The sequence below is a fragment of the Sciurus vulgaris genome (assembly GCF_902686455.1).
Source record: "Sciurus vulgaris genome assembly, chromosome: 3".
Lineage (NCBI taxonomy): Eukaryota > Metazoa > Chordata > Mammalia > Rodentia > Sciuridae > Sciurus > Sciurus vulgaris.
The window spans coordinates 178809159-178821793 of record NC_136463.1 but is presented as its reverse complement, the minus strand read 5'-3'; the positions used below and the strand labels follow the sequence as shown (position 1 = coordinate 178821793).

At 42.5% G+C, this 12635-nt stretch overlaps 1 protein-coding gene across 7 annotated transcripts in view; it reads left to right on the top strand.

Moving 5' to 3' along the window:
- Window positions 1–11725, top strand: part of SPHKAP (SPHK1 interactor, AKAP domain containing) — a 155909-nt gene extending 144184 nt beyond the window's left edge. For 5 of the 7 annotated variants that reach the window (XM_079135153.1, XM_079135157.1, XM_079135152.1 and 2 more), the window contains 5 exons: window positions 549–734; window positions 2790–2876; window positions 4951–5003; window positions 5090–5274; window positions 10491–11725. In XM_079135153.1, the coding sequence (XP_078991279.1) occupies window positions 549–734; window positions 2790–2876; window positions 4951–5003; window positions 5090–5274; window positions 10491–10634 (655 nt within the window). In that variant the 3' untranslated portion in view covers window positions 10635–11725. The remainder of the gene's footprint in view (window positions 1–548; window positions 735–2789; window positions 2877–4950; window positions 5004–5089; window positions 5275–10490) is intronic. The other 2 variants (XM_079135158.1, XM_079135156.1) reach the window with 1 other exon arrangement.
- The last annotated feature ends 910 nt before the right edge of the window (window positions 11726–12635 follow it).

The window sequence follows — 12635 nt, the reverse complement described above, 5'->3', positions numbered from 1 at the left end:
AGAGGTGGTGCCGATGTAAGTCTGGTTCCAGAGGGAAGGGACAGAGTAAAAGGTGGCTGCAAGTGCAGAATGACTTTGGAACTCTCCAGAACAGGATTGCGTATTTTTCTCCTAGCATGGTCCATATACCACTTGCATTAGAATCACTGGGGTAGTTATTGAAAATTCAGATTCCTGGGCCTCCCTCCAGAACCACTGAACCGTAATCACTGGGGAAAATGCTCTGTGTATCTTCAGTTAAACACCAGAGTCCCTCAATAAATCCGATCTGTGCAGGCCAGGCACTTCCACCTGTTTTTCCAGTGAGCAGAGGGAGTCAGTAGGAAGAGATCAACTAACGAGATAGCAAGGCCGATGGAGAATCCTGAAAAAGTAAGACAGGACCTAGGGCACCAAAGGACAGAACAGCCTAAAGAAAGTCTCCACCTGTGGCCGGTGACATTCCGTTCACTCTGTGGAGACCCCAGCTCAACAGTGTCCACCATGGTCTCCCTGGAAAGGTCCATGTTGTACCTCCCCTCTCAGTAACAATGTCTTGCCATCCACAGTGACGGCCCCGATGCCAGAGATGTACCCGAGGCCGAAGGCTCGGCAGAAGCCAGAGGCCCCGATGAATTCCACAACCCTCCCAGCAGCAGCGAGGAGAGTACAGGTAGCTGGTCCCAGCTGGCCAACGAGGAGGACAACCCGGAAGACACGAGCAGCTTTCTGCAGCTCAGCGAGCGGTCCTTGAGGTACCTGCTCTCACTTGACTTCCCAGGGAAGTGGCTCTCGACACGTTACAAAAACGCATTGTATGGTTCTCTGCAAAGTGTCCCTAACAGAGAAAAAGCAAAAAAAGAAAGTCTGCCCCCCCAGGTCAAGGGCCCTGCCTGTCATGATGCATGCTGAAAGGCACCTTGTGTCCCCTCCCGTTGAAGCTCAGCTCACGCATTCCATGACAGCCAATTGCCTTTTTTTTTTTTTTTTTTTTTTATGGAGAACTTCTATTACGCCTCGTGTGTTTGATCTTTGTTTTTGGTTCATTTGTCTTTCAGATGCAACCCAGGCTGGGTTGACAGGACAGACAACCAAGTGTTGCCACGCTATAGTGTGTTTCTTGGCCTGACTGTCCCTCCCCTTTACCTTCCTGCCCTCTCTATTATTCCTTCAGAAAAGGCAGAGAGGAGTTTAGGAGAGATCAGATTTGGAAGGACTTGAGACACCCAGGAAACATGAGCTAAAAGTTATTCCTCCGTGAGGTGGGACCTCTAAAAGAATCCCTCTGGTTCTGTGCAAGGTCTTATTTGACACCGAACTAACAAATCCACAGATGTTCCAGAGAGACCAGTTGGAAAGCGAGATTCCAAAGCATTGGGTCCATGGAGGGGTCTCTCCAAATTCTATTTCTGGAAGTTTAGTATATTTAGGCTTCGGGATATTTCACAATGTTAAATACTTTGTCTAAAATTCAAAGAAAAAGTTGTGGGAAATGCCACAAAATAGAGAGAAAAAGCAGAAAGAACTTGAGACTTTTGCCTCAGCAGCAGAAGCTTACAGATGAATCACCTCCAGCGTAATTTTGAGTCATCAGGTTTCAATCTGTGAGCATACTGAATGTCTCACCTGAAATTTCAGACAAGAATTTAAAATTGAGGGAGTTGGGTTGGTGACTCAGGGTATTCCTGGAGGAAGACGGAGACAGTCCCATTACATGTCACACCTTTCAAAAGCTTTCTGGGAAGAGACATCACTGGGAAATAGAGAAGGTGTGGGGAGATCCGGTGAGTTTGCTCACAGTGGGCACATTCCACTTAACAAGGAGGGACAGATCCTTCAACGTGGCTCTACTCTGCTGTGTCTCAGTGAGGAAGTTCCAGGCTGGTAACTAGAGCATGTGTTGATTGTGCAGAGCCTGTGAAAGTGACACAGTATGTGATCCTCCTTCTCCACGATGTGTCATCCCTTCTGGAGGACTGTCAGATAAGAGTGAGAAAATTTTGAGCTGGGCACAGTGGCACATGCCTATAATTCCAGGGGCTCAGGAGGCTGAGACAGGAGGATCAGGAGTTCAAAGCCAGCCTCAGCAAAAGCAAGGTGCTAAGTAACTCAGTGAGACCCTCTCTAAATAAAATACAAAATAGGGCTGGGGAGGTGGCTCAATGATTGAGTGCCCCTAAGGTGAATCCCCAGTCCTCCTCACCAAAAAAACTTTGACATTAACCAACTTGATTCTTGTAGGAAAATGTCAAGCCAGGTGCACATCCTATGAAATCCTATGGATTGTCCCTGAGAAAAACCCCTGAATGGCAAAGGGAACACATGAATGAGCTCATTGGTTTCTATCAAAATCCAAGAAGCAAACAGATACACATTCTGATATCTCTCCCAGCCAGTATTTTCAGAACATCCTCATTCTGCAGACAACCCAGAAGCAGGTAGTTTCTCACTGGTAGATAAAATCCTTCCCTCTATCCAGAATGAAGAAAGAAATAGTGATTCTGATTGTTACCCACTAGGTAGGATCTGCCAGGTGTGACACCACTTTGGAAACTACAAATTATCATAATAGCAATAATAATAGTTATTATTATTATTATTATTATTATAGCTTGAGCCTAGTAGACAGCTTCTGTCTGTGTTTTCTCCCAATTTGGTTAGAAACCAGTATCAATGAAGGACTCCTAGACACAGAGCAATGTTTTTCTAGGGACCTAGGGAAGGACCTCTTACAGCAATGGAACATCAGTGTCAACAGCGTGGTCGGGGGGTGGAGATGGGCATTAATATGTAAACTTTTGCTTTGTCAGCAATGGCAACAGTAGTGCCACTAGCAGTCTTGGCATTATGGAGCTGGACATTTATCAGGAAAGCATACCATCTTCTCCCATGATTAAGTAAGTAGCCACTGAGACCCAGTGATTGTGAGACTGCTACTCCGATTCCATTTGGCAATCCATCTTGATCATTCAGGCTGTGCCCAACCACTGATTCCATTGTGTCTGTGCTGCTTGGTTTCATGTCTCTAGAGCAAGGACTCAGGACCTAAAATAGGCTGCCCTATCACTACTTGCCTTCTTGGTTTTCGATCTGACCCTATGGAATTTTATTTCAGATAAAGTTTATGGATATAATCAGAAGTGTATGTAAGTTTGACCTACTTGGATGAATAGAAACAAAAATTCCATTTAAATTGTACTATTTATCATTCTTCACTGTAGAATATGGTCATTTCATTCCAGTCAAAGTGAATGGCTTTTCCTATGCTGTGGACACCTGAGATCATCACTAGTAAATGTGTCTAGTGCCAAATGGTTGCCATGATGGAGATATGTTATTCCCACCTGGAAACTGGTAAAAGACTAAAGGAAAAAGCACTTAGATCAGTGTAATCTGTACTTCCTAACTAAGGCACAGAAAAGAGGAGGTAACACAAAATCAAGACTACTTATAGAATTCGTGATTACCCTAGAAAATTAAGTGAATCAAAATCTGACTTTTAATGTTATGGCTTAGCTTATTATTTGGAGATTTCTGAAATTTTAGAAAAATAAAAAAGAAGTGGAAGACTATAGTCACTCCCTAACCTATTTCTTTAGTCACTGTCTACTTCTGAAGAGTTTTAGTTTCACCATTTCATCAGGGGTTTTCTTCAGCAACCGAAGGTCACAGTGAATCCTATGTGGTTCCACAGGACGATTATTCAAGATATTATTCTTTACTTTCTTAAGAATAACCCCAGTGCTGGCGATATAGCCCTCCCGTGGGGCGCCGGCTTTGCAAGCGGAAAGGCCAGGGTTCAAATCCCCAGCTACTTTGGGGTAAATTAATTGTTCTCCTTCAAGAAACATTTGTTTAGCAAGTCTTTCCATCATTCTCTGCAATATGAGCCTAGACCTCAGGGAAATTATGCCTTCAGGGAAAGACAAGCTCACAACCCCAGCTCCTGCTCCTCCATGGACGTCACAGACAAGCCAAAAACCTAGACCCTTAGGAAACAGGCCTTTCTAAAAAATAGATGTGAATGAATGGCTATCCTCTTTCTCTCAACACCAGTGAAATTTATCATTGCAATGGAATTCATCAATACAATCAAGCAAAGAGCCAGATCTTAATAGCAACAGAGAAAATGAAAGGTACATTTTAAGAGCCTAAATCCAACTTTCCAGACAGTATTAAAATATAGGACATTCACAAGCTTCCCAAGATGGCCATTTATCTGAGGGCCATATGCTCACATTTTGGAAACACTGACTGAGTCTTCCCACTACACGCAAGGCTCTGTAATAAGAACACACCAGGTAAAAACACCTCCAATATTAAACATCACCATAACGAATGAAATACTTAGTTATGAGTCCCTCGCTCTAAAATACCTCCAGCCTACTAAATTCCTCCTCAATTAAAAAACATCCATCTGTAGAGATGCTTTGCTATGAAATTTAAGCCCTTCAGTTTATCCATTGTCTTTTGCCTTATTTCAGACAGAAGAAGGATGTATGTGTAAAATACTAACTTCCTATATTAAAATGCAAATATATATTGCTATTACAGTGCAGGGAAAAAATTTTTTTGACAAGATGGAAACATGGTCCATTAAATGTCAAGTAAAATGTAGAATAATGATAAGTCCCCAAATCAGAACTCATTACCCAAAATCTGTCCCTGACCAGTCAGCCCTGTGAAAGTTTGTAGAAAGGAGGCTGAAAAGAAGAAGGCTGTTATCTCCACACCAATTGTCCTAACGAAAGTCATTCAGGTTGGATAGGTGGAGGTGGGTATCCACTGCAGACAGCCATCCTACGCCATACCGCATGGGGACTTCTCCAGCACGAGGTTGCTCTATGAGAATGAAAAATCTAGAATGAATGTCAGGAACTTCCAGTGCAGGAAGACCCATCACTTCATCTGCCATTTATAGTTCATTCTTCCTAAACATTACCAACCGTATACTGTTCTTTTCTTCCAAAGTGAATTAGTAGAAGAAAAGGAGATTCTTAAAGAACAGTCAGAGAGCATAAAAGGTAAGCCGTGTTCCATGATTTTGACACACAATTGCCCTGGCTCCCGCTTTGGGAAGTGGAGTAAAGCTGTGGTTGTGTCCGTTCAGCACAGGCATCTGGAATGGCAGTGAGAGCCACCGGCCACCAGAGGAGCCTGCTGGTGATCAACTTTGACCTGGAGCCAGAGTGTCCGGATGCTGAGCTTCGAGCCACTCTGCAATGGATAGCTGCCTCGGAACTGGGGATTCCCACAATCTACTTTAAGAAATCTCAGGAAACTCGAATTGAAAAGGTACCCCATTCTGTGTTTGGGGAGGGTATCAGTAACATTGGGTATGTACTCACTTCTGGAAACTCAGTAAATGCCCATTTAACCTGAATGAATTTGAAGTATTTGACCTTGATCTTCCAGGGTCTCAAAATTGTGGCAAGAACTTTGAAGCTCTCCACCTGTACAAATGCAGTCATGTTTGCTGTTCCTTTGACCCTCAACTGGTTGGTGGCAATGAGAAAAGTAAATGGAAAAAATACACTTTTTGTTATTTTTTTAGTGCTACCTTGCTCTAGAGACCTGCCTCTTGGTTAAAACAAATTGGGAAGAAATGACCCAATATATAATAGAAACTGAAGTGAGGCCACGGCCACCATGATACTCAAAACAAGCTGTGATGTGGTGTCAGAAGGAGACATGCGTCACTTCTCTACTAAGCAGTTTCACCTTACAGGAAACTTCTCATTATCATTTCCCACCTTCCAGAAACACCAGGCTGGGGAGTTAGATCCCAAGCCGACCTCACAATAGTGACTGTCACTGTGATTCCATGTCTATAAGACCTACCGTCATCTATAATGGAATCTCAACCACGAAGATAAAGAAATGGATCCATCTGCCAATGTTGTCAATCTAAAGTTCCCATAATTTAAAAGATATCAGATCGATGGCAACGCCATATTTGTTTTTCATTGCTTGTTTAATAAAGCACCTAAAATCTGCCAGCTAAAATAACACTCAGCTCTGCAGGCCAGCAGCTGGGATGAGTTTGACGGTGATTTTCACTCAGGTCTTACAAGGCAGAAATCGTAAAGACAGTCTGGTTGAGCTCTTCTCTGGAAGGTTCCCGGGAAGAGGAGGTATCCAAGCTCATTTGGGCTATTGTCTTAATTCCGTTATTCACAGCTGTGGGACTGGGGTCCCCGTTTCTTTGCTGACTTTCCTATCAGGCCGGAGCCCCTCTGAAGTTCTAGAAGCTGCCCGTTCCTTACTGCACATCTCTTCATGTTTCCATGCTGTCGTTCTAGTATCTTCTGCCACCAGGCAGAGAAAACTCTCTGCGTTTAAAGGATTAGATTAAGTTCCCCTGATAGCCTCCCTCTTGATCAAGTCAAAATTAACTGATGAATCCCTGCTGCCATGTATGGTGGCATCAAGAGGACTTCCTTTCTCATGCTACTCATTGCCCCAGGGACTGGGGCAGAAAATTGGGGACCTGTTTTAGGTCCCTGCCTGCCATAGCCACCATGGGTCTTTCTCATGTCTTGTTGCCACAGGAGCCTCCATGTACCTCACTGAACCTATTTCTTAACAGCCATGTGAGAATTGCAGAATAGATATTTTTGCCCCTTTTTGACTAACAAGCAAAGCAGGAGTCAGAGAGGCTAGTGTGTGAGACATTCGTCTGACAGTAACAGTTGAGCCAAGTCCCCAAGCCCTGCTTTCTCTGCAAGACACTTCTCAGCTGTTCCTTACTAAAGAATGCCTCTCTCTAGTTAAATGAATATAAGGTTACACTCTGGAATTTATTTGTTTATTTATTTATTTATTTCATTCCTGGGAATTGAACCAGGAGAACTTGACCACTGAGCTACATTACCGATCTCTTAAATTGGTTGGGGTTTTTTCATTGTTGTTTTTGTTATTGTTGTTGTTTTGGTTTTGGTTTTGGGTTTTTTGTTTGTTTATTTGTTTTCGAGGCAAGGTAGCCCTAAATTTCTTAGGGCCTTGCTAAATTGCTGAGGCTGGTCTTGAACTTTCGATCCTCCTGTCTCAGCTTCCTGAGTCGCTGGGATTACAGGTGTGCACCAACCATGCTGGCTCATCTGCATATTTTTAATGTGTAATTTTATTTTAATTTTCAGTACCAAAACCAAGCAGCCTGGAATAAGATGTTCTTTACCCTCTTGCTCATTCACCTGGTAGTTAGAGTAGCTTCCTCGTCTCTGCAACAGCAGCCAATGGGATTAGCTACTGGAAAAATCAAGGAGATCTAACTCCTTCCCCATGCCCTGTCCCACCTCATCTCAGCCTCTGCCTCCAACCAGCAGTGTGCAGCTCTTTTCATGCCTAGGCCTGCCTACCAGTCCACCCAGTTATCTCCAGGCATCCTCCTATACTGGCCATGCTTGCTTTTGCACTGAGGCGGGTAGGTCACTGTTTGATGAGCTCTTGTTCCATCTTAGCACCCAGCCTTCTCAGGGCAAAGGATGGAGTGAGAGAGCATAGGTAGGTCTCACCCCCCACACTCATACGATGGGGAGGGAGACGAGAACATTCTCAGCAGGCTTGTGTTCTCACATTCACAGACAGGTTGGTTTCCAACTTTACCTCTAGCCCCTCCCCAGAGAGAAGCACGTGGGTAGTACCTTGATGGAACAGATTTTAATTCAATCCGCCTTTTGAAAGAAATATATGCAAACGCGGCTCATAAACCTCCAACTGGTAGAAGGGTAAGGGGTGCTTCACTAATGCCTCGATCATAGAAATCATGTGAGCAGCCTGTGGTCATCACCATAATGAAATGCCCTCCTTCACAGGCCCCAAGGAGGTGGGAAGAAGCTGCAGCTTGGCTTCCAGAAAGGTCTGAGGCAGCAAGCCTGGAAGAGTCTAGCAAATACTGGCATCTGCCCAGAGCTTTGATTCTTCCTCCACCCCAGGGAAATGAATGAGAGATAAAAGCTGATTAGGTAAAAGTCAAGGTTTACAGAGAAAAAGCAAAAAGGAGCTCAGGCTGGTTTTATAATTCTGAGTATTTTGCATTAACTGCATCTTTGTAAAACTTGCTAAGGAAGAGATTGAAACTTCAAGAAAAAACTTTGGTCAAAGGCTACTGATGACCTTTCAGGGAAACCATGAGAAAGAAGTCTGTGAGCCATGAGCCTCTCTCGGTGGGTCCTCAGATCCCTGGTGTGCAGACTTTCTCCACCAGGAGCATCTACTTCCCTGATTTCCACATGCAAAGTCTTACCCTTTCCTTCTTTTCCTCCCCTTGAGAGTAAACCATGTTTTCATCCCTTTTTTCAATCAAAGACGTGACTTGAAGCTTTCATGCACACTGAGATATAAATAATGGTTCACAAAGCTCTTTCTATGTACCTCACAAATCACTAATAGCCACCTGGAATGTCCCCTTTCTAAGGGTATTTGCATGATAAGCAAAGCCTTCACCTAAGGGTTTGTATCTGTTCCTGAAATGTTAGGAATCAGGCAGGCAGGAAGATGGCAGGGTGCAAGGGGTCCCAGGCAATAGTGTTCTCTGAAGTTCTAACATAGGTTGATGGAGCTGAATGAGCTAACCATCCACTGTTGTAGCGAGTAATGAGAATCGTGGGGTCTTTCCCCCATGACATGCATGCCCCCTCTTGGTTAGGCCTTACTGACCTACTAGAAAGCAGGCCCTATGGACCAGCTTCTACTGTGCTCCTTGCCCACCTCCATCATCCCACTCCAGGTCTTAGACTTTTCCTGGATCCATGACTTCCAAACATTCTCATGTATCACCTGAGTAGGAAATTGTTGAGCAAGCCACCCCTGGGTATGCATGTTTATTTTTAATTCTATTCATGCAAATACATTACCTAAAACTAAAGAATGAATACTTGGTAGAAGTCCACCCTCAATGATGCTAGATGTCCATCCATATTTCCAATAGTCTTCTTGAGAACATTGAATGTACTCGATTCCCATTTGGTCATCCCTTCTTCAGCAAATATTCATTGAGCACTCCCTAGGTGAAGGCACAAGATATGAAAAGATAGTTAAGACGCTATCCTTCCTGGGGGATTATCTATAACATGATGGCCATCTGTCTCCCATCTGTGTCCCCTTTTGCATCATCCTAAAACTTTTTAAAGACAACATTTATTATTTCCAGGTATCGAAAGTTAAGTCTTTCATTTTTTCAGCCTAAAAAATTGCTTTATTTTGATTATGCAAAATACAAAGCAAGCAAGTACAATAAAGTGCTGATTTTTGTAACTGTGCATATAGTTTGGTGCCATCACAGCTGGCAGAAAGCACATAATTTAACCGTGGCTCTCCATGAGACAACTTCTCAGCAATTGAAATGAATTAACAAATCCAAACTGGAAAAAAAACCTAGCATTCCAGTTTCTTGCTGATCTCTGAAGTCTGAGTAAATGCAAAAACAGGGCAGAGTTTAAAAGCAAACATCCAAAAAGGAAACATTAAAGAAATAATACTGAACCCCGATCCTCATCTCTTTAACAAATAGGGCTTTCTTCCTCAAAATGATACCAGGGTTCTCAGCCTATCCTTTCTCTTCATGCTCCAAGTGCATATTAGTATACTGACCTGGTACAAAAATACAGAAGAACGTCACCATCCAAAGAGCTGTGGCCCACAGTGTTAGAATCCATACCCTGCTCCCAACTTGTCATTTCCGAGGCCTGCAGTCTGTCACTGTGAATGGCGGCTTTCCAGACATTCAGAAAGGAATGAGGCTAAATGTGATTAAGTACTTCCCACAGCTTCTGGCTCTTATTAATTGTTATTTTTCTTTAAAAGTATCTAACTGAGTTAGTGAGGCCTTCACATTGGGCTTTATCATATAGATTCATGAAGATAATGACTGACAGTGATTTCCCTGTCTTCCATCCCTTGAAGCCCATAATTTGCTCGCAGTCTTGAATTTTGTCTCTAGTTGTGACCAACTGAAGCTCATACAAATACCCAGGTGACAGATCTAGGGTGTTTCCTCAATCTTTCCTTTTCCTGTTGCTATCGGAAACCTCTTAATGCTTGATCTTAGCACGTGAGGAGGAGAGATGCTTCTCAAGGTGGGATGAAGAACCCATAGGTGGACCTGCCTGAAAGTCGACCCTTAATCTATTTGACCTAAATAAGCACATCCAATGACAGATTATTTGTGACAGTAGAGCCCTGTTACAGAGGTCTAACCCAGAGAAAAGCAGACTTCAGGAAACACAAAACATCCAAAAATCTGACACTGAAAAGAAGACTCAACCTCATTCCATCAGGACCATGGCTGTGGATACAGGGCAGCATCTATGTAGAAAATTCCAGTTCAGTTGAAGGGATCCTCAGTAATCTGAAACATCTCAAGAGGAAATAGACTGTCCTGGAAAATAGTCCTAAGAGACTAGAGACACTCACACACAGGCAGGAGAACCACTGGCCTTGAACCTTGAGGTTCAGTAAGATGGCTTGGAGGACCTTGTGTTATAGAGTTCTGACTCTCTGTTTTGCTTTAGTTTCTAGATGTAGTGCGGCTGGTCCATCAGAAGTCCTGGAAGGTGGGAGATATTTTTCACGCAGTTGTCCAGTACTGCAAGATGCTTGAGGAGCAAAAAGAGGGGACCCCAAGTCTCTTTGACTGGCTCCTGGAACTAGGATAAACTACGATAAGCAACTTTGCCCTGCGGAGAATTTCCTTCCTTTATCCCGACAGAGATCTCAGTGGTTTGCTCTAAAAACTCCGGATTTTCTCACAACATCACATCTCATTAGCAGAACTCTAAGGAATGTACTGCTCAAGTCCACCGCACGTGGAATAAATTTGAGGGAAAGCAAAGGTCTACAGAAATCAATACAACCTGTTGGTATTATCAGAAGAGCTTGTGTTAGAGGAGCTGGAAGACACACTCCCGTAGGGCCCAAGTCCCAAAACTCATGATTGGGCCCAAGCTCCAGGACAGCTGGACTCACACATGTTCAGTAATGTAAAATGAGATATCATGACTCCCATTGTAGGATTCAACTAGAAACAAACTCCCTGGTTATAATTATTTTATGAACTATGCTGTAACCTTCACTTTACTTTTCAGAGCAGATCGAAGGGTCGACAGCCTAAGGAGACACTTAGAATATGCAGAAGAAATGCCCAGACCTTTATAAAAACAATTCCCACTTTCAGACCCTTATCATGGACATTAACAGGAATGAAACAGTGTCCTCCCACGGGGGTGATTTCATGTACTCACTGCAATCCACTAATAAATATCCCACTTTTTGCCAACAGTCTCTGGGCTCCTAGCTAATCAGAAAACTAGTGGCATTCAACTGGACAGAGGAAGATTGAATATTGCCTTGGTTTTATCACTGATTCACTTGGGTAAAACTAGTACAGAATTCTTACTCTAAGGGAAAGTTTTCTTACTCGAAAGAAAAGGAAATAGTTCTTTGAGATAAAATCTGCTTGTGTTTTGAATTATTTGAAATATAAACTTTCAATTTATTTTTATTGTAAATTATGGAGAGATTATTATCTTAAATAATATATTGAATAGTTTAGAGGTTCAAAAACCTTGAAGAGATTGCCTGAAGTCATATATTGGCACTGAGCTTGGGGTTTATATTCTGAATGTGGAGGGGCCTGGGTGGCTGGCCCGCTGTTCCGTGACTCTATAGGGATGGAGTCAGGGTGATAGACTTGCATTTGACCTGACCTGGCAGGTAGGATTTCAGACTTCTGACTCAATGATAATGGCACTCAGTTTGGAAAAAAGGTTTTGTCACATTTTAAATATTTTAATAACAGATGTTAACTCTTTTGAAAACTAAAGGCATCTAACACCTCCCTAATATGTCTTTCCCGCCAATTATAAATAAGCTATACTAACTTTCACTTTCTTGATCAAAGAGTTGTTTATTATGGATATTCTGGAATACTCTGCTTTTACTGTGTTTTTAAAGACTGGGAAGTCATTTTAAATCTGAACAAGGCCACAAGCCATCAGGCTGGCCTTACCTGATCTAGTGTTCATATCTTAAAATGCCAAGAAAGCTTCCTATAAGCCACATCTCCCCTCATCCCTGACCCACCAATGCCAGGAGTCTTGGCAAGTGCTCCCTGGGCATTCAGGACACAAATGGTCCAAATTTAAGTTGTATGTTTAGTTTGATGCATTAACCAAATTTTAAAATCCATCCATTATCTCAAGCTGAAGTGTGCTTCTTTGTGCTACTAAATGGAAAACAATAGATTTATTTTTTAAACAACCCCAGAATATTGTACGTAGATGTTTGTTGTGCTTGAATAAATGTTTACTTACCCTACAAAGCACAAATACTGGATTGTAACCATGTGATGAAGTTATATATGTTGTACTGACATTGCAAACTAATCAATAAATTTCTGTTTGCCAAACTTTCAATCCTATTTTTTTCTTCAAGAACTCTAAGCATCTCCTAGAAGAAGTATTGATGTGATTAGATAAAAGTATTTGTACCCCTTAGATAAATTTTGCTGTCCTGTCTTTGATTTTTGAATAAGTAAATGTTCTTTGATAAAATATGTTAGAATCAGTAAAATTCATGGAAGTCTGTTTCTTGTCCTTGGCACTATTTACATTTGGAGCCAGATAATTCTGCTCCACGAGGCTGTCTTGTTTAGCAGC